General features: G+C 35.2%; 1 protein-coding gene and 1 long non-coding RNA gene across 5 annotated transcripts in view; one reads left to right on the plus strand and one right to left on the minus strand.

The window, feature by feature from the left end:
* The window catches only part of LOC306644283, a 151968-nt gene that overhangs the window by 126183 nt on the left and 2840 nt on the right, over positions 1 to 22945 (minus strand). The window lies entirely within an intron of this gene.
* Positions 1 to 22945, plus strand: part of ASXL2 (ASXL transcriptional regulator 2) — a 136067-nt gene that overhangs the window by 68138 nt on the left and 44984 nt on the right. For all 4 annotated transcript variants that reach the window (XM_079111071.1, XM_079111068.1, XM_079111070.1 and 1 more), the window contains 2 exons: positions 8457 to 8565; positions 13816 to 13966. In XM_079111071.1, coding sequence (XP_078967197.1) covers positions 8457 to 8565; positions 13816 to 13966 — 260 coding nt within the window. The remainder of the gene's footprint in view (positions 1 to 8456; positions 8566 to 13815; positions 13967 to 22945) is intronic.

The raw sequence follows: 22945 nt of genomic DNA on the forward strand, positions 1-22945 counted from the left end.
TTTGTTTTTAATAGCATGCCTTGTAAAAAGGAACTGACTTTGAAAGAGAGTTATGCTCGTTCATAAGTTTCCTTATTTTAATAGTTTATTCACATATTTTTTGACTAATATTTTTGTAAAAATTACACCTAATAATAAAACATTTATAGTCAATCAGGAATGAAAAATGTTCACAGAAAATACTCTGAAAGTCTCTAGGAATAACCGTTGTTTACTGCATTAACTGGAAAAACTAAGAAATTTGCTAGACTTTAGTTTCTTCACTATGAGAAAATATTAATTCCTACATGATTTCTGAAGTTGAGGAAAAAGAAAAACACACTGAGGGTATGTTGTCATTTTTAAAATGGAAGTTGAAAAAAAATAGAAAATATTTACATTTCTATTATATTACCTAATTGCAACTGAATATCACAGTTTTAGAATTTCTGAATTATTTTGTTTCATTTCTTTGTTGTCTAGATTTCATTATCAAATAGAATTGTTATGTTTATGGGTGATCTTTTCCCTAAGTTCTTATGGGCTTGTGAATGTTTTCTATTGTCTCTTTGTATGACTTTCACATTTTTCTTCAGAATTTTGTTTACTGGTTTTTGGGCACTGCTAAGAAATCAGTTGTTTCCTGCATGTGGTATGTAGGACTGACTTTATTGGTCAGATTTTGCTGCATTACAATCTCAAAATATCAGTGACCTGTAACAAAAAAGTACTTTTTTCCCCTTCTTCATATCTTTGGATTAGATTAGGTTGTTATTTTTGTGAGATGTGGCTGTAGATTGTTCTCTTTTTCTGCTAGAATCAGTGGAATCAGTAGCCATGCTCTTACAGCAGTCACAAAAGTTAGCTGAACAATGATGCTGACACATTTTAGCCTCCACTTCTGTATTATTTCATTGACCAAATGAAGTCTTGTGGTCAAGACCAAATCAACATCATTGTGGCAGGGAAATATATTTCACTTAATATAATATAATGTGAGGTAACACATGTTGGCGTAAAAGAGGAATGAAAACAGTAAAACAAACTGCGTCTTCATGTTTTCTTGCCTATATTCCAGTTTGGTATTTTCTTAATCCAGGAAGCTCAATATTTAGGGGGGAAAGTGAGAAAAATGTTTCTGAGTATTAAATTAGTCTGTAACAGGTTCGGGTAGCACCTTGCCTCTTTTCACATTATGATTTAATATACATTTTTGATTCATAAAGGTAATGTTTTTAATGAAAGACTTGTTTGTTTACTTTTAATCTCTCATACCTTTTGTTTCTTCCTCATATTTCTAAAGATTTGAATGCCTTAGGTACTTTGTATCAGATATTTTTAGTAGTAAATAACAAAACACAAAGTAAACTTGCTAAAGGAAATTTCACTATTTAATATAAGTGGAAAAAAAAAAAAACAGGCAAAACTTGATCGAGGTGCTCCAGTTTTGGCTCTGCTGCCTTCATGTTTGCTTCATTTTCACCATGTTCATCCATCATAATTACAAGATGACTGCTGCTCTCAGACCCCAGAGTTGGATGTTTTTGAATGTCACAAATAGAGTAGAAAAGAGAATCTGCTTCCTAGAGACCCTAAATAAAAATTACACACTAATGAATCTGGCTGGCCCATGATGGAGTCAGATTTTTTAATTTTTGTTTATTTTTTATTTTTGGTATTGGGGATTGAATCCAGGGACACTTAACCACTGAGCAATATACCCAACCCTTTTTTGTTTTTTATTTTGAGACAGACTTTTTTGTTTTGTATTTTATTTTGCTAAGTTGCTCAGGTTGGCCTTGAACTTGTGATCCTCCTGCCTCTGCCTCCCGAATTACTGGGATTACAGGTGTGCTTCACTGCTCCAGCAGAGTCAGATGTTAAACTGACATATTTTCCTTATAGCATATGTAGTTATAAATGGTACATATTTCTGAGAAGTATAGAACATAGAAGTGGCTTCCGCAAGCAAGAGATATTAAAGCTGAAACCTGAAGAGTGAATTGGTGCTTGCTGGGAGAAAAGGAAGTCAGGATTATCATTGCAAACAGTCATTAAGCCAGTAAATCAGAAGAATTGTAAGTTACAAAATGAAAAAAGGCTGGAGGAGTCTGGAGCAGAGATTGTAAAAGAATGATCAAGGTCAAATCATGTTGGGTTTTGTTTTGTTTTTTTTTTTTTTAAACTTCATTCTTAGAATGTTGTGATATGAATGATTTTTAAGGTGGACAGAAGGTAGCGTGATCATATGTTTTTAAAAGGTTACTGTGATTTCACAGTAGAGAATAGATTGGGTGAGAGTGAGATTACTTGTCACTTGAGATAGGGAACAGTTGAATACCACCAATCTAGGGTGGAGGAGCAGATTGTTAAAGTAACTACCATAGTTACTGAGTCTTGATTCTGTGACTTGCTCCATGTGTATCTATATTCACCCCCCCCCCCCACACACACACAGACACCTGTAAAATCATGTTAAAAGGTGGGTGATGTTACCTCCATCTTATAAATGAGTAAGATTAAAGGTGCTTAAAGTGATTTGGCTAGGGCCCCACTGATGTCTGAATTCATATTGGTCTGAATAACTTAATCTGGCTCTTTTATAATAGTGTAGTGATGTCATCTTTCATCAGTTCCATGAGTGTATTTGGTTTATCTAAGTAGTGCAATTATGACCTCGTGTCTCTCAGCACTACCAGCTATTGCTAAGAAACCACTTTTACTGCAAAAAGCACTGAAAAAGGTCAATGGCGATATGTTCCAAGTTAGTGCTATTCTTTGAGCTTTGTGTCCAAATAGATTCAGCATAAAAGTATAGCATTGCACTTGTTTCTTTCCTTTAAATAACCCCTACCTTTTATTTCTTGAGCACAGAAACGCAAGGTTAGAAACTTTCCCATGATGATTATATAATCTTTTTGAAGTGGTTCTTGCTTTAGTTGCTTCAGGTATCAGTAATTACCCCCTACTTTATTTACTTGACTTTATGCATTGGTACTGATCTCTCTGCTAGGATTTTGTCACCCATACAGGTGATGTCTTATTTCTTAAAAATCATTCATTTTTTATTTAATTCTAGAGCTTTGTTCTTTGAAGGCCTATTCTTGCTGTCATGGACATTGTATTCTATTTTACTCCTCTGCTGTTTTTTCATTATTCATAACAAGTAAACACTGCAAGGATTATCTTTGGTTTGTTTTTGTATTTTCCTGAGACCAAATCTGAATTTTGTTTTAAATGGTTATCTTATGAGTTTTTCAAATCTTTCTGGTTTCCTTCAAAGGAAAATCATACTCAGATTTGCAAGGAAAATTTCATGATGGTATCTGTAGAGTTACCTTTCACCAAGTCTTTTCACCAGATATGTGCACCCTTTTCTTTCATGTTACAGGTTTCACTTTAAGGACCGTTAATTTTGATACTGGGAATTGAACCCAGGGAGGCTTTACCATTGAACCAAATCCCTAGTCCTTTTTATTACTTGTTTTGAGACACGGTCTTACTAAGTTGCACGGGATGTCCTTGAACTTGAAATCCATCTGCCTCAGCCTCCTGATTTGCTGGGATTACAGACTTGTGCCACTGTACCCAGTTTAAGTACTATTTTTGTTGTCAGTATTTTGTTCTAATTACTAAGCCCTAGACTTAAAATGGTAAAGCCAAGATTTCAGTGAGAATAAAGAAAGCAGAAGCTAGACTGATTTTTTTCCCCCCGTCTTAAAACACTTTATGTGTACAGGACTGCAGTCCTTATCCATGATTCTGATATCCCAGATGCTTGAAAAATATTTAGCACCAAATATTTGGTTTCTTCATATATTTAGCACCAAAATTCATTTGACAACACCATTTCTGACATGAGTGTATACATAATCTTTGTTTATTCCACTTAGTTTATCATGTTTCATTGTGTTTAATTATGGGCTGCTGCCCTCCATCTCGCAGTGTTATAGAATTTATGGTATGTATTAACTCCCCCCCCCAAAAAAAAAAATTATGTCTGAAATATTTGGCCTCAGTGTTTTGGATTGGAATTATGAGCCTGTGTATTAATAGCAATGATCACAGTGTAGTGTGGCAATTTGTTCCCTACTCTATCTTCCTTATTAGACTCTGAGCTAAGAAATCTTTCCTTTTTGGATCCATAGACCTTACTTTATTACTCTATACAGAATGGGTACTTAATATTGAAATTGAGTACTCAATAAGTAGGTTATTGAATATGGATTTTTGTTTGTTTCTTGTTTTTTCGATGTTCCCCCCCTTTATTTAAATTAATTAATTAAAATTTTTTTTAAGTTGTCAGTGGACCTTTATTTTTTATTTATTTATATGTGGTGCTGAGGATCAAACCCAGGGCCTCACACATGCCAGGCATGCACTCTACCACTGAACCACAGGAACCCAGTTCCTGTGTTCCCTTTTTAAAAGCCATCTCTTTTCTGTTCTGCTTGTGCTTTCTTTATTCTCACTGAAATCTTGGCTTTACCATTTTATGTGTGATCTTGACTAGCTCATAACACTTATATATTCATTTCTTCATTGCAAAAATGATGTAATAATTTTGCCTGCCTTGTAGGATTATTGTGAGGACTAAATAAGATGCTTCATAAAATTTAGCACTGTTCAACTATTAACTTAGCTGTTATGGCTTATATCCTTTTGATATCTTATAAATGGACTTCTGAAGTCTTTTCAGTGTTTCAATACTTCTAACAATGGTGTCGCTAAGTCCTCATGGCCTTAGTTTTTTGTAGGATAGATTCAAGTAGGATTTTTGGATCAGTATTCCCAGAGATTTCACAGGAAACTGCAAAAGTAGTACATAGAATCCCATGTTCATTTAGCTTCCTTCAGCGGGAATATCTTATGTAACTATACTAACCAGAGAATGCAACATATTAAGCAGAGAATGGACTCTAGTGTAAGACTTTAATGGAGACTTGAATCCATTTGATTTCTTCCGATCTAACTAATGGCATCTTGATTTAATTTGCTTTCTTTTGACCATTATTAAGTTTATGCTTTTCATGTGTTTTATTGGCCATTTATATTGATGTTTTATGAATTGTATTTTTATAACCTTAATCCTTGTTTTCTAGTGATATCTTTTTTCTAAAATAAACTCTTCTTAGTATTGTTAATCTTATATCTGCCATAAGATTATGCCAAAATCTTTGTTTTGCAGTTAGTTATTCTAGCCTCGTATAATTTCTCTGATTTTGTTATTGTATTTTTTCCTGTACTTTGGAGAAAGGTTTGTCTGTCTTCTAGATTATAGTACTTTTTAAATACCTTCTACTCTTTATATTTTGTCCTTTAATCCATCTAAAACACATTTTCTTCCCTTGCATTTTGTTAAGAGAAATGCAAGTCTTCTCTCCAGTTTTTAACCCTCCACACTTCCAAAGTATAAGAGACAATGGAGGCTGGGTGTGGAGGTGCTCACCTGTAATCCCAGCAGCTCGGGAGGCTCAGGCAGGCGTTCAAAGCCAGCCTCAGCAACTTAGGGAGGCCCTAAGCAACTCAGCAAGACCCTGTCTCTATAGAAAATATAAAAAGGGTTGGGAATATGGCTCTATGGTTAAGCACCCCTAGATTCAATCCCCAGTACCAAAACAAAGAAACAAATAAAAAGACAATGGACACATGTCCCTATTCTCCCCAACAGATGACTTTTACCTTTAGGAATACCCAATATACCTTGTAGCCTCATTCATTGGTTTATCCTTTTATTTGTTCGTGTGTGTGTGTGTGTACGTATGTACCTACATATATATTTATTTATTTCCCTCCCCATCCTTTAAAAGTCAAGGTCTTGGTATATTCCCAGTCTAACCCCAAATACCTGGGCTGAAGTAGTTCAGCTGTCTCAACCTCGTAAGTAGCTGGGACCACCGATGGTTGCCATTTTTCTTAACGCCCTATTTTATTTAATTAATTAATTAATTAATTTTTTTTTTTTTTTTTTTTTTTTTTTGGTTGCAGTACTGGGGATTGAATTTAGGGCCTTGTGCTTGCAAAGCAAGCACGCTACCAGCTGAGCTATCTCCCCAGCCCTATTTAATTTATTTTTATATTTTTTAGATGTTGATGAATCTTTATTTTATTTATTTGTTTATATGAGGTGCTGAGAATTGAATCCAGTGCTTCACACACACTAGGCAAGTGCTCTACCACTGAGTCACAATCTCAGCCCCTCCCTATTTGATTTTTAAAAAGTTATTATTTTAATCATACAAATTTATAGGGGTATCATGATAATTTGATACATGAGTGTATAGTATATAATGATCAGATCAAGGGTAGTTATACATTTCCATCTCCTTAAACATTAAATTTTTATACCCAGTACTGTGGATTGAACCCAGGAATTCACCACAGAGATGTATATCAGAGATGTATATCCAACCTTTTTTTTTTTTTTTTTGGTTGTGGGGGAGTACTGGGGATTGAACTCAGGGCCACTCTACCACTGAGCCACATCCCCAGCCCTGTTTTGTATTTTATTTAGAGACAGGGTCTCACTGAGTTGCTTAGCGTCTCACTTTTGCTGAGGCTGCTTTGAACTCTGGATCCTCCTGTCTCAGCCTCCCAAGCTTCTGGGATTACAGGCATGCACCATTGTGCCTGGCATTTGCATTTTTCTTTGGAACAGGGTTTTACTAAATTATCCTAGATGGTCTCAAACTTGAAATCTTCCTACCTCAGTCTCCCAAGTCATTGGAATTATAGGTGTGAATCACTGTACCTGACCTTTTTTTTAAAAAAAGTGCTGAACATGTAATAATTTTTGTAGCATGCAGTGTAATATTTTAATACATATATACAATATGTACTGATCAAAGTAATTCATGTTTCTATTTTCTCATCAGTACTTTGTTTTTGAAGTCTTTAGGTTGTTCTCTTCTGGTTTTCAGTAAAATATGTAATAGGTTATTTTCAACCATAGTCCACCCTGTGTTATGTGGAACACTAGAATATATTCTGTTTTGGGTGCCCCTTACACAGCTGCCCACTCTCTCTCTCATTTCACCCTTCCTAGCCTCTAGTAACCACTATTAAACATTCCAATCAACATTTTTAAAACATGGGTATATGAGAACCACTTAGAATTTATCTAAGCTGATTTATTTCACTTAACATAATGTCTTTCAGTTCCATCCATTTCACTAGCAGCCTTTTTTAGTAGATTATTTTTGGTTTCAAAGTAGCACCAGCAGAGAACTGAGGTTGAGCAGCATTGAGAGTGTATAGTTAAGTTGTCCTGTGCCACAAGTTTTGTGAGAAAAATTCTTAGAAAATTTAGTCTCTGACCAGAGGTTTTAGACCACTACCTCATTCCATAGGATTGTGTTTGCTTGATACTTAAATTTTTTCTGGTGTGAAATATCTTAATATTCTATACAGGGATATTTTTGCTGTTTTCCTTAGATACATGAACGCATAGTCTTTTAAGTATAACAGCACTACCTTTAAATACTACAGCCCTTATGCTTGCTTTTAACAATTTTTTAATTATTTTTGTTTTAAAACTCTTCTTTTTTGAAGCTTTTGTTTTAACATCATCTAATTTCTTGATTTTAATTATTTTATTAGGTTTTTTTGCTAGTCAGTCTGCTGTTTTATACTGTGCTCTTTCATACAAGGGATTCCATGTGATTTATGTTAAAAAATACACCTAGTGTATAATTTTCTTTCCTTTTTCTTAATATTCAAGTAACTAACCAGAACAACAACAACAACAACAACAACAACAAAAAACAGTATTAGGCTTAATGGTAAACTATTGGTACCATTTTCTTGATGAAAGGACAATAAAAAAGAAAGACAAACCAAGAGTACCAATTAGAAATTTTTCTTGCAGTTTATTTTGTTAGAAACAGGAAAGTAAAATCTGATTATGATTGAAAAGGAAAATAATACATTATTTGAGATAATTATTATGTACCCTAAAATTCCAGAAAATGGGAATTAATATATACTTATTCAAGTAGCTTCGTGCAAAATAATTCAGAAGCCTATTTAACATGTTTAATGATCTCATGATAGGTTTAAATATAATAAATCATGACAAAGTATTAGTTTCACAGATCAGATTTAATTTGATGTAGCAATATGCAAGAGGATAAATATTATTTGAATCTGTATGTGTTCCCTATATTTTCTTACACATTTTGTAAAGTTTGTGCTAAATAAGAAAGTTTACAAAGTGTATTTGTGATATTTCTGTATTTTTCTTGACTTAAATGTTAGATAGTGGATTGGGATTGAGGAATTATTTTTTCCTTTACATATATAAGAATGATTATATCCATTTTCTTCATGATAGTCTCTTTCTAGATTGATGTACTTTTAATTAATAAAACATGTTTAAATCAAAGGAATATTGATCAATTAAAAAATTAAATCAGTGTTACATAGAATATTTTCCAGAGACAGGAAGTAATCACTGTGTTTGTCTTTTTGTTTTGCAGTGGAACTTCTCCTCTTGCCTGCCTGAATGCAATGCTACACACAAACTCCCGAGGTGAAGAGGGCATCTTCTATAAAGTTCCAGGTAGAATGGGAGTATATACTTTAAAGGTAAATATTTTTTTGGGGGGCTCATTTTTTAAAAAAGCAGGAAGCAGCAATATATAAATAATATTTGAGCCATAGAGACAGAATTCTGTTCTTGAAGAACTTATTGTCAATAAGAGGTAATATTTTCAATATGTATCAAATATACATAAGTTTTTGTTGTTGTTGGGGGTTCAACCCAGGGCCCCATTTATGCTGAGTACATATTCTGCTAGCCCCCAGCCCTCAGTGCTTTTTAAAATTTATTTGTTTATTTAGTTTTACTAATCTATAACCGTCTATAGATAGATCAGAGGAGCAACTTTGTTCTTCATAATTTTCTGGGATGGGGGCAGGTACAAGAGATTGAACTCAGGGACTCTTTACCACTGAGCTACACCCATAGCCCTTTTTATGTTTTATTTTGAGACAGGGTCTAAGTTGCTGTCACCTCAGCCTTCTTAGTTGCTGGGATTACTGTTGTGTGCCCCTGCACCCAGTGATTCTTTGTAATAATTTATCTTAATTAAAGGATGAAATAAAAATGACTTTCAATGACTCCCCCCACCCCCCAGGCTCTTTTCAAAATCTGCAAGTGATCCTCTCCTACCTTAGCCTCCTGAGGCTGTGCCCCAGTGCCCAGCTCTCACTGACTTCTTAAAAGAACTGTACATTTGAATGATAATTGGGTTTTACCATGGAGCATACTGCACAAATGTTTTACATCACTTTTATTTAATTCTCCACTACAACTCACGCTTGTAGTTATTAATTCTTTTTTATAATAGAGAAAACCAAAGTTCAGAAGATTAAATATTCTTGACTGGTGTTAGCCAGTTCATTTCAGAATCAGAATATGAACCTAGATTTGACTTAACCCCCAAACCATGCTCTTTTTACCATTACAAGCTGGTTAATGTCTAATTCCAACACTGAAGGGACCTTTACTTACCAATATCCTTCTGCTTACAAATAGGAAAACCACTTCAGATGAGCTTGAATAAGAAAAAATGTATTAGTTCATGCAACTGAAGATCTTGGGAAACTCAGGCTGGATCTGGTGCTCAAATGGTATCATTAGGACTTGGTCACTCCACTTCCTTTTGGTTTAATTCTCAGTCAGACTTTCCACATCATACAAGACTTCATTCTAGTCCCCACTCTGCGGTCCCTAATTTTGGAGGGAAAACAGTCCAGGAAATACAGCCAAAACATCCCACCTAATTTGAACTCGTTTTATTTATTTATTTCTTTTTTGTGGTGCTGGGGATTGAACCCAGGGCCTTGTGCTTGCAAGGCAAGCACTCTACCAACTGAGCCATATCCCCAGCCCCTTGAACTTGTTTTAATTGGTTTGGCCTAACCCATGTGACCATAACTGAATGATTTTTGCCAAATAAATAGGTTCTTCTGATTGGCCAGTGTTAACATCATGATCATCCTTGATGTGGGGTTGAGATTAAACCTGCTACAGCCAGATGAATTGAGGAGAGGAATTATTTTCCAAAAGAAGTTTACCAACAGATTAATAATTAATGCTTGATAGACAGTGAGTGTGTTCCATATCTGTGTGAGACTCTGTGCCTTACTCCTTTTAAGCTCTGAACTGAAGTCATCACTATGTTCCATGGTTGTGTGTGACCCATTAATTAAAATATCTAATCTCCCTATTATACCTCCTTTTTTGTGTACTGTGATTAACTTCCTGGTGTTACAGGACTTTATTCACTATATGGAACTTTCTGCTTTTCTTTGATTTCTTAACTGTTTTAGACCTTTCCTAATTTTATTATACTTAGTATATTTCTGTCACCAGTGTATGGTGGTTCTCCCCACACACCAAGCAGTTTTCCATCATACATCAACTGGGGTTCCCCCTCCTTTAGCTCAATTTTTAAACTGTCAGACTGACCACCTATCTCCTGCCCATGTCTTCTGCTTCAGATGCTAGTTATGTGTTCTAAGTTGTGACCTATATTTCTTATCAGAACACCTATAATTGGGGATTCATTTAATTTGCTAGGGGAGCTTACATAAGTTTGAAAACATTTAAATTTAACCATTTATTATAAAAGTTATTATGAAGGATACAGATGAATAGTCAGTTGGAAGAGTTGCATAGACTGAGGTGTAGGAGTAGGGACATGGAACTTCCATGTGCTCTCCAGAAGCTCATATGAACTTCAAGCCTTTTGGGCTTTTGTGGAGGTTTCACTGGCCATTGGTGATCATCTTAGTCTTCAGCCTTTCTTTCTTCCTGAGAAGTTGGAGCTGAAAGTTCCAGCCTTCTCATTACATGGTTGGTTGGCTCCCCTGACAACCAGCCCCCATCCTGAGACTATCCAGGGTCCCATCAATAATTATCTCATGAGGCAGGGCACAACGGCTCATGCCTATTATCCTAGCAGCTCAGGAAACTCAGGTAGGAGGATTGAGAATTCAAAACCAGCCTCAGCAATTTAGTGAGACCCTTAATAACTCAGTGAGACCCTGTCTCTAAATAAAATTTTTTTCATTTAAAAATTGTTTTATTTACACATATATTTTATAAGCATCTGATTAAATTGAAAATGAAGTAAAGATTTATAGCTATAATTATGTTTTTATGTACCCCAATAAGTTAATTATGTGCCGGTGGAAACCTGTCTTCCCTTTCCTAATTTATAGCAGCATATTTTCATCAAAAGCCATCATACATATATATATATATATATATTTTTTTTTTTTTTTTTTTTTAAAGGACTGGGATGTAGCTCAGTAGTAAAGTACCCCTGGGTTCAACCCCTGGTACCCCCCAAAACAAACAAATAAAAAAACCTCCAGAATTAGAACAAAAGATGCTCCTATTACCCAGGAGAGTCTAACAAACTTGGGGAGCTACATCAGACATTCCTATCACTAAAGAAGTTACAGAAGTCTTAGGAGCTCTGTGTTAGGAACTGGGGTCCAAGACCAGATTTCAGAATAAAAGATTCTTCTTACTGCCAGTATTGCTCAGGAAATTGAAAGAAACAAGAGTTTGGGAGCTCTATGTCAGGAACCATGGTCACAGACCAAATAATGTATTTATTATATAAAAATACGGCTTTTATGCTAAAAACAATAGAGGTTATAAAGGAAGATAAACTGTAGTTCCTGATCTCTTGAAGGTCACATGTAGTTATTGAAATAAATGCATGTTCAAAAAGATGTATTGTGTTATAAAGTACTGTGAAAATTAAGTGAAAAAAGATTAATTTTGAAGAAAGAGATCCAGAAAGTTGTTGTTATTAACTTGTAAGATTTTAATTGGACTTTGACAGGTTAATAATGGTAGTAAGGGCCTTCCTGGACAAGAGAATAGCTCAAGCAAAGGTACAGATAGGATTCAGAATGGATTTGAAAGTAGAGAAAATTGGAGTAGTTAGACCATAATCTGTGTATGATAAGGATTCTTCAAGATATGGTAAACATAAGGTGGAGGTCAAACTTTAGAGGCCTTGGAACCTGACGGAGCAGTTTGGCATATGTGTGTATGTGTATATGTTTGTGTGTTGAGTAGGTGGCAGAGGTTTTCCAGGAGAATGGCTTGATAAAATTTGTGTTTAAGAAGATAAAATCAAGTAGGATAGATTCCTGGGTGAAGCAGAAAAAAAAGCTGATTAAAGTTGTCTGGAGGAGCAACTCAGATCCTAAAGAAAGAGAATGATAAAAGAGATGAAAGCAAAGGGACATGAGAGAAATAGAATGTATTGTATTTGGAATGGGTAAAAGGGGGCGTGTGTGAAAAGTTTCTTAAGATTTGGTACATGAGCAGTTGATCCCAGAGGGATCACAAGTTTTTTACAAAAAGAAGATAATTATATTTGTATTTCAGATACTTGTTGAACCTCCAGGTCAAGATGTCTGACTGGCAACTAACTCTATAAAAGCTGTCCTGCATTTTGAAGGAAAGAATAGAAAATTATGGGGTCTGTATTTTAAGAAAGTGTATAACATAAGAGATGGCTTAGAGAGAAATGGCTCAGGGCATAAATTTAAGTGGAAACTATTTCGTCCTAGATTAGTGTTTATATAGTCTGGGATATAATGTCAAGGATGCCAATTAAGTCTTGGAGGGGTCACTTTTTGTGTCTGTCAAAATTATTTTTTAATTTGATTACAAAACTAAATTATGTGAGAAAATGAAATATTAGTGCAGGAAAATCTATAGTCTTATATCAGAAATAACTTTCAGTAGTTGATTTATACATGTATTTTTTTTTTAACTACATAAATATTTAGTAACTAATATTTATTGAGTTTTTATGCCAGGTCCTATTCTAAGCATTTTTGTTACTAATTAGCTTGTTTAATTTCCAAATGATCTTCTAAGGTAGGTATTTTTATCCCTAACTTACAGAGATTGAGGTATGAGAGGTTAAAACTTTGACCAAGGCTTAAAGATTAAGTGAAAATAAAGGTAGAAAATCTAGTTTTCCTTGTCCTTGATCTTTGTTGTTGTTGTTGTTGTTCTAATTAGTTATACATGATAGTAGTAAGCATTTTGACACATCATACATAAATGGAATATAACTTCTTATTCTTCTGGTTGTACATGATGTGGAATCATACCGGTCATGTAGTCTTATGCACATAGGATAATAATGTCTGATTCATTCTACTATTCTTCCCACCTCCACCTTGTCCTTGATCTTATAACTACATTATTCTCTCTCACATACTAAGCTGATAGTATTGCCTTTTCTGATTAGCATTTTCATTATTAAATACTGAAACCAAAAAGATGGATACAATTCTTTTAAAAATGATTTTTTTTTTCTGTTTGATCCTTGGTACTTATTAACCTTTATTCAAGAATCAATTTGATTAAAATAATACACTATCTCTTGCTATTTAGAAGGTAATTCTCTAATATAATTCAGAGTACATGGTGGTGTACACAAAACACACATATATTTAGCAAGATTGTTATTGTGTAGTTTTTTTATCCTGAATATTTCATCATTTACCTGGACTTAGATCGACCTAATTTCTGTCTAACTTTAGCCCTGTATAATTGTGCCTGCTTATAAGTGTTTTGTATAATTTTAATTTTTGGATGTAAATAGAAGCATGAACTTACTTGGCCCAAAAAGAAAGATGGCAAGAAATCACATAACTGCCTGGTCTACTATTTTGTCTTAAAAATACTAAAAATTAGTGCAATTAAGTTGCAACATTGCATATCAGAAATTTAATTCCTATTTGTGAAAACAGTAATAATTCATCCTAACTAGACGCCTACATTTTCAGAAGGATGTGCCGGATGGGGTGAAAGAGCTATCAGAAGGTTCAGAAGAAAGCAGTGATGGTCAGTCAGATTCCCAGAGTTCTGAAAACAGCAGCAGCAGCAGTGATGGTGGCAGCAACAAAGAGGGGAAAAAGAGCAGGTGGAAAAGGAAAGGTAAATCTACCTGATTCTTCAATAAAGTATTGAATGCTGTAGGACAAATGTTCTTGTTAGTAATTCCTCTTTTCCCATACCCAGATCAGTCTCTTACACTCCCCTGTAGATCAGTACTCTCCATTAGTTTCCTGCAATAATGAAAATGTTTGTATCTGTACTGTCCAGTACAACACATTGGTCACTACCTTCATGGACCTGTTATTTCTAGTGTGACTGAGGAATTTGTTTTTTAAAATACTTTCTTTTAGGGGGCAGTTTCAGGTTCACAGAAAAACTGAGTGGAGAGCCAGGCACAATGGCATACACCTGTAATCCCAGGGACTTGGAAGGCTGAGTGGGAAGATCACAAGTTCAAGGCCAACCTCAGCAACTTAGCAAGGCCCTGTTTTGAAATAAAAAAGTGCTGGGGATATAGCTCAGTGGTGAAGTGCCCCTGGGTTAAATCACCAGTTTAAAAAAAAAAAAAAAAAAAAAAAACTCCCCATCCCATGTATGCATAATTTTGCCCACTTTCAAGATTCCCACCAAACTGGTACTTTTTTTTTTTTTTTCTTGCCGATGATGAACCTACATAGGCACATCATTATTACCAAGACTCCATGGCTTACATAGGCACATCATTATCACCCAGACCCCATGGTTTACATAGGCACATCATTATCACCCTGACTCCATGGTTTACATTAGAATTCACTCTACATGGTATACATTCTAAGGCTTTAGAAAATAATGTATGTAAAGACGTGTTCACCATTAAAGTATATAGAATAGTTTAATTGCCCTGAAAACCTTCTGTGCTCCATCTGTTGAACCCTCTTTCCCTGTTAGCCCCTAATAACCACTACTCTTTTTACTGTTTTCATAGTTTTACCCTTTCTAGAATATCATATAGTTGAAACATTGTCAGATTGGCTTCTTTGATTTAGTAATATGCACTTTAGATTCCTCCCTCCCTGTCTTTTTTAATAACTCAATAACTCATTTCTTTTTAGCACTACATAGTATTCAGTTGTTTGGATATACCACAGTTTATTCATTTTCCAACTGGACATAGCATGTTGCAAGTACAAATAAAACTATGTGCAGTTTTTATGTGGACATAAGTTTTTAATTGCCTTTGGGTAATTATCAAGGAGTATCATTACTGGATCATATGGTAAAAGTATTGTTTAGTTTCATAAACTGCCAAATTGTCTACCAAAGTGACTACCATTTTGCATTCCCATCAGTAGTGAATGGGATTTCCTATTGCTTTTCAGCCTCATGAGCATTTGGTGTATCAGTGATCTTGATTTTGGCCATTCTCATAGGTGAATAGTGGTATTTCATGTTTTAATTTGCATTTCTCTGATTATATGTGATGTAGAACATCTTTTTGTGTTTTTATTTGCCATCCATATATGTTCTTTGGTAAGATGTCTGTTCAGGTCTTTGACCTACTTTTTAATCAGGGTTTTTGTTATTGAACTTTAAGAGTTTTTTTTGTATATTTTGAGTAGCAGTCTTTTTTTTTTTTTTTTGGTAATAGGGGTTGAACCCAGGGTTACTTAACCACGGAGCACATATCTAGCCTTTTTTTTTTTTTAAACCTTTTTTGTAGTCATAGATGGGCAGAATGTATTTATTTTATGCAGTGCTAAAGATCAAACCCAGTACCTCACACATGCTAGGCAAGCACTCTGCCACTGAGCTACAGCCCAATCCCCCCACCGGCCCTTTTTTTTTTTTGAGTTCTTGAGATAGGTTCTAAGTTTTTTGGGGCCTCACTAAGTTTGCTGAGGCTGGCTTTGAACTTGTGATCCTCCTGCCTCAACCTCCAGGCTACCAACTGACCTACATCCCCAACTCTCTTTAGTTTTGTATCTAAAATTCATCACCACCAAACTCTGGGTCACCTAGATTTTTTCCTCTGTTATCTTTTATAGTTTTGAGTTTTGTACTTAGGTCTGTGATCCATTTTGAGTTAATTTTTGTGAAGAATGTGAGGTCTGTGTCTAGATTGATTCTTTGGTATGTGGATGTCCAATTAGAAACTGATTTAATTTTTTTGAACCTAGAGACACTTTACCACTTAGCTACATACCCAGCCTTTTATTTTTATTTTTTCTAGACAGGATCTTACTAAGTTGCTCACTAACTTGCTTAGGGTGACTTGGAACTTATGATCCTCCTGCCTCAGCCTCCCAAATTGCTGGGATTGCAGGAATGTGCCACCGTGCTCAGCTAGAAACTGAATTTTTAATTTAACATATAATTAAATAGCAAAATGTGTTAGCACTCCAAGTTTTAATCTGGGTTTGCTCTCAGCTGTTGGCCATTCATAGCTTTTTTGGTTTTAAGACTTTTAAAAGATGCCCTTCAAGATGCCCCATGTTCTAATCCTCTCTTCTAAACTTTGAGCACTTATTGGTATAACACTTCTCTCCTTACTAAGAAAAGAATGCTTTTTATTTCTACCAGCAAACACCAAATTTAGTCTGCTTGTCTTTGCTCTTGTCACATTTGATATCTGCTAGATAGCTCACCCAGAAAACTTTCTTGAGGGAATAATGGCTATATTGCAGCAGTTTCACTGGAAGGGATTTTCCAATTAGGGTCACATTTTATTACCTGTTCCTTCTGATTACTCTGTTAGAGGGTAAATCCTTTTTTAACCCCAATATTTAATTTAGCTATATGTGGTAAGGTAAATTTTAAGCCAACTCTTGAGTCATTTACAAAGATACCAATATTCCTAAGTAAATAGACATTCAAGATTTTCCCTGGTTTGAAGATCCTCTTAGATTGGAGTGATAGGTGAGCCATATAGTAACTAAGATGATATTTCCCAAAATGCTAGGCTCATTAATTTTAAGTGCTTTGTGATAGGGCACTTGCCTACCATGGAGGAGGCCCTGGGTTCCATCCCAAACACTATAAAAAAGAAAAACTGATGTCCTTTTAAATTGAATTAACCAGAGTTCAAGTTTCACTCATCACCCACCCCTTTGCAATTTGTTTCAATATCTTGGCTATGGAAGGATTTGCCTGTTCTTATACTAATTAAATGGTTATGTAGAGTCTTCAAGTGAGAAGCAGTGGAGTTTATTACAGTGGTTTTTGTGTGGTCTGAGGGTTGCTGGCAGTTTGTGAATCCCTTTCAGGGGGTTCATGAGGTTCTCCCTCCATCTGCAAATCCATATGAAACCACTTTTTCTTTATTTACTTCAACCAAAGCAACGTATCAAACCAACAAGCAGACTTGAGTATCGAACTGTCTTCTATTAAAAATTAGAAGTAAATGAGATTGGTGAAAATGTGAAACAGTGCTACTCCTTTCTTTTGTTTTAAAAATGATTTTTAATAAAAGTATTTATGTTAAAAAAATTTTTTTAAGTGCTTTTAGAACTGTTAATGGGCCTATATCAAGAAATAGTTCTGAGCTGGGTACAGTGGCACATGCCTGTAATCTCAGTGACTCAGGAGGCTGAGGCAGAAGGATATCGAGTTCTAAGCCTGCCTCAGCAAAAAATGAGGTACTAAGCAACTCAGTGAGACCCTGTCTTTAAGTAAAATACAAAATAGGGCTGGGAATGTGGCTCAGTGGTTGAGTGCCCTTGTGTTCAGTCCCCAGTACCCCTCCCCCACCAAAAATAGTAGTAGTTCTGATTCATTATCATCACAGTTAATGTGTTTGTTTTTCCTGGGGAGAGGTAAGATAATTGGTGGCCTCATATGTGCTCTCTGGTATAGATACTATATGTGCAAAGTAGGCAAACTTTGTAATAAAAGTATCTTACTTTAAAGATCACAACCATTTGGAGAACCATCCAGACCTCAGTTGTTAAGGACAAATGAAATGAAAGCAAGACAAATTGGGGCCTCTGACCAGAATCCTTGATACACAATTTTAAGTTATCCCTGCCATTAGTGAAAGGAGGTGTGGTCTAGGACTTTCTAGTCCCGGTTTTTGGAAGCATAAAGCCCAAACTATAAAGCGTGTTTTTACTTTTCACCTCTTCTCCTCAGTTTTAACTTTTCAAGTTTGGAAATTGTAGATCTAAGATTAGGAACCAACTCAGTCATCAGGCAAGGGAAACAATTATGAAGATTCATATTTTTTAGATGGAATTGAGAATAGGGAAATCAATATTAAAGGATAGTCTAGAAAACTGTGAACAAAATCATTGGGAATACCATTGGGAAACCTTCCTTTTCAAGAGCCATGTATGCTGCAGAAGTCGCTTTGTACAGTGGCTATTGTCAGTGTTTTGGGCTGAGAACTAGTGGTTATTAATATCTATCTTTAAGAGTTTGAGGTAAATGTATTAGGATCAGAAAGATCTAAGAATCATAGAACCACCGTGGTCAGTATCTTGGTCGGTTGTTTTGAATAGCATAACCTTTGCTCTATACTGCCTAATAATAGACTTTAACAGCAAGGCAATATCAAATTCAAAATTTTTTGAGCTGCCTTTGATTTATTTCTTTTCTAGAAATCTTTGCAATATTTGTTATTTATCCTTGAATTACAGTAAGATATTACCTATTTATGAGTGTGTTTATAGTCCAGTAGAAATTAAAGTGCCAGATTTGTAAGCTAGCAGTGATGGTTGCATCGTGCAACAAGGCACTTCTAAATCAGTTGCAGTTATCAACAAAGGTAAAGCAAATTTATTGTGCCTATTCCTTTTCTTATTTAGGGTTTTATTCTTAATCTGACATCACTTTATTTCAGTGCATTGTAAGACAGGAAGAACATTGAGATAGTATCAAAACCCACTTCCTTTTATGTTCAAAAAATAAAGAGTTCTGACAGCAAAACTGATACTTGAGTTGAAAATCAATAGAAACTCTCTTGATAAATATATGCCTTTCAAATAAGAATAGAATAGAACTTTCAAATTCAGTCCAGTATTAAAACTAACTTAAAGGAACTTAAAAAGTAGTTGATTTGTAGTTTTTAGACAGGAAACAATGTTCAAAGAAGAACTTTATGGAATTTCAAGCCAAGGTAAGGTGGAGTAACTCCAGAGAAATGATTATTAAAATCATCTGTTTTCTTTTCTTCTTTACTGTTTGTAGCTAAATGAAGCTTCTGCCTTTCTCTTAGAATGAAATAAAAATACTGTAGCATGAAGCCACTGCCAGGAGTATTATTTTTATCTTTTGATAGAGAAAAGTTTTGTTAGGTTTTGGTCTTCTTTTAAAGCATCTTAAGAATAAAATCAGTTATATGAAATATTCCTTTTCACTGTAAGGAATTATTTCCATGAGTATGAACTAATTTACTGTTTATTCAGAACTACTTTGAATCAGGAATTTGATGTGTGTTGTGTCTGGAGTTACTTAACATACCATAGACCTACCCTCTAACATTTATATATGTATTAAGTTACTGAATGGGGAAAATGATGTTTCTTTTCAAAAATATCCTGGTGCAGGACTTGGCAAAGTTAATTTAGGTACAGAGACCTTTGGGAGATGTTCTCTTCCTTGGTGGTGACTAAGTTGAAGGTTTTAGCTCTGTTTTGTATTAAAGATGGCCACACTACTAGGACTTGGACTGTGAAGGTACCTGGAAGGAAGGAAGTTGTTCAGGTATGGCCTTTCCTGCTTTGGTTAGGGAACTCTTAGAACATAATCAGAAGCCACAGCCTGCCCAATTTGGAGTAGACTACATTTGGTGTGGAAAACACAGACTTAGAACTAAAACAGAAATAAAATTCCTCAAAAGAAAGAATTGGAATAAAACCTCTCCCTTAAGAAGTCATATTGTTTTTTAGACTGAAACTTTTTTCAAACTCCTGTTGTTACCCACTGTCAATTGTCCAACTATAACTCTTTAAGTTACTTTGTTATCACTGCTCCAGTGTTTCCAATAATCTCCTTGGTACTTCAGAGAGACCATCAGATGTGGTCAGGAGAAAATAAACTTTTAAAATAGTGATTATTCTAAAGCTTTCATTCAGATGCATCTAATATTAATAGTTCATATCCTTATAACCTTGTTCAGTATTACAGTCAGTTATCTGTGGAAATGGAAAATTCTCAGTATTTAAATGTATCCGAATTTATACTCAGTGATACATGAATGTAACTATAAATGCCTTTGGTGTGATACTCAAGTTCTAGAATTTGTTTTAAATGTTTTTCTGAAAACAATATTAAACTTTATAGATTTGTGTGTGCATATGTTTTAATCAAATAATAGTAATTGCTGATCTTTTGGTCAGAACTTATCTTGTTTTATATATATTTATGTGTGTGTGGTGTGTGTGTGTGTTTAAATGAAAGCAAGCATTTTTCGTTTCTGATCAGATTTTTTTAAAATGTGTTTTTAAATAAATCTGTTGAGCATTCCACACTGGCAAACCAATCAGGTTATAATGTTGAAAAGTATTGTGTAAGCCCTTAGTTTTTTTTACAGCAACCAAAATAAAATTTATTTAAACTTCTTTAAATACTCATTCTTTCTCCACAATATGTACAGTTTGCCAGGCACTTGAGAAACATACTTGAATAAGATGTGGGCCCCCTTCCCTTAAAGTTCTGTCAGCATATCTAGAGGTACAGTGGGAGGAGCAGATAGTTGGCAGATAGCCTAATAAGTTACATGTGTTTATAGTTATCTTGTTATGTCATTATAGGAAAATGGGTACTAAGTTAACTTTATTGGATTACTAACTTTTTATGAACATAGAAAGTTCTTAGATAATGTCATCTTCTATAGGGAAAACAAGATGTGCCATGGAAAGAAAACACAAAAAGATCAGAGGGAGGAAATGTGTACAGTGTTTTCAAGAAGACTTAGAAAGATAAATTTGCTGGGAGAGGGAGTTCATGGACAGAAAGAAATCTGCATCAGACTATTTTTAGGGTTAGTCTCATTTATACATTGGTGTATATGAAGCAATATCTCAGGAAAATTAAGATGAATCAGAGAGGAGAGAATGGCAGTACGAATGACACTTTGCAATTTTGTAGCTCCGTAACAAGAGGGAGAAGATTGTTCAGACTTTTTTCTGTTGGTTGCATCATCTTGTCCATTAAGTATCTGAGTTGATATAAAATCTTCTTTTATTTAGTTTTTCTATTCAATAGTGTTTAGGTTAGTTCAGTTCCTTGCTTGTTTGCTGCCTATCTGGCTGTCTTCCTACTTCTTTCCTTCCTTCCTTCCAGGGGATTGAACCCAGGGGTGCCCTACCACTGAGCTATAGCTGTAGCCCCTTTTACTTTTTGTTTTTAATTTTGAGACATGTGATTCTTGTACCTTAGTCTCCCCAGATGCTGAGATTGCAGGCATGCTCCACCATGCATTGCAATTCATTTATTTATAATCACAGGTTTATAGGTTAAAAGAATTAATTCCCATTCTACTTTTGGAAATCATTTGTTGTGGGAAATATATCTCCTTGGTGCAGTATGACATTAATCAGTGACATTGAATGGTTTTATTTGAAGTAAAACTGTTAATTAGAAAAATGTGAGTAATTATTCTCCTTTTAGTGCCACTTGATAAGAAAAGATTATAAACAGGGCCTTGATATAATTAAAATGTGGCCTTAAGTTTATTTTTCAAACAAGGATGTTTTTCTTTTCCAAGTTCTAGTCCTAGGAAATCTTGGTCCTTTATCTTATAACTTCGTGCTTCTGTTCTCATGCCTTCACTATGTACTCCCTATCGTCATCCCTACCTTCTCAGAAAGCCCCTCAGACAACTCTCAAATCGTCCATCATAAAGACCCTTCAATCCCTATGAACCAATACTTGTATGAAATGAGTAAGAATGGCCCTGCAATGTCAAGTTTCTCTGAAAGTATGTGAATGTTTGTTCTCACTTTTGTACTGACCTTATTGCAGACTAGTTGGTAGACCATGTTAGTTTAGATTATTTTCAACCTTATTTTTTTAAAAAAAGCGAGGGGGATATACTTTCTTTTCAAAATTTATTTTATTTTATTTTATTTTTAAAGCCAGGTCTTGCTGTGCTGTCCAGGTCTTGAACTTGTGGGCTCAAACCATCCTCATCCTACCCATCCCCAACTTGAACCTCCTGAGTAACTGGGTCTACAGGTGTACCCACCAGACCTTCCTACTTTTGGGGGGGCAGTACTGGAGATTGAACCCAGGGATGCTTAACCACCAAGCCACATCCCCAGCCTTTTTAAAATATTTTATTTAGATACAGGGTCTCACTGAGTTGTTAAGTGCCTTGCTAAGTTGCTGAGGCTAGCTTTGAACTCTTTCCTGCCTCAGCCTCCAGAGTTGCTGGGATTACAGATGTGCACCACTGCACCCGCTCCTACTTTCGTTTTTTTAAAATTTATTTTTATTGTAAACAAATGGGATACATGTTGTTTCTGTTTGTACATGGAGTAACAGCATACCATTTGCATATTCATACATTTACATAGAGTATTGATTCATTCTGTTATTTTTTTTCCTTCCCCCCCACCCCTCCCACCTCTCTTTTCACTCTATACAGTCCCTCTTCCTCCATTCTTGCCCCCCCCCCCCATTACGTGTCGTCATCCGCTTATCAGTGAGATCATTTGCCTTTTGGATTTTTGAGATTGGCTTATCTCACTTAACATGATATTCTCCAATTTCATCCATTTGCCTGCAAATGCCATAATTTTATCATTCTTTATAGCTGGGTAATATTCCATTGCATATATATACCACAGTTTCTTTATCTATTCATCAATTGAAGGGCATCTAGGTTGGTTCCATAGTCTGGCTATTGTGAATTGTGCAGCTACGAACATTGATGTGGCTGTATCTCTGTAGTATGCTGATTTTAAGTCCTTTGGGTATAGGCCGAGGAGTGGGATAGCTGGGTCAAATGGTAGGTCCATTCCAAGTTTTCTAAGGAATCTCCACACTGCTTTCCAGAGTGGCTGCACTAATTTGCAGTCCCACCAGCAATGTATGAGTGTACCTTTTCCCCCACATCCTCTCCAACACCTATTGTTGCTTGTATTCTTGATAATC

The sequence above is a fragment of the Sciurus vulgaris genome, assembly GCF_902686455.1.
Source record: "Sciurus vulgaris genome assembly, chromosome: 14".
Taxonomy (NCBI): Eukaryota; Metazoa; Chordata; class Mammalia; order Rodentia; family Sciuridae; genus Sciurus; species Sciurus vulgaris.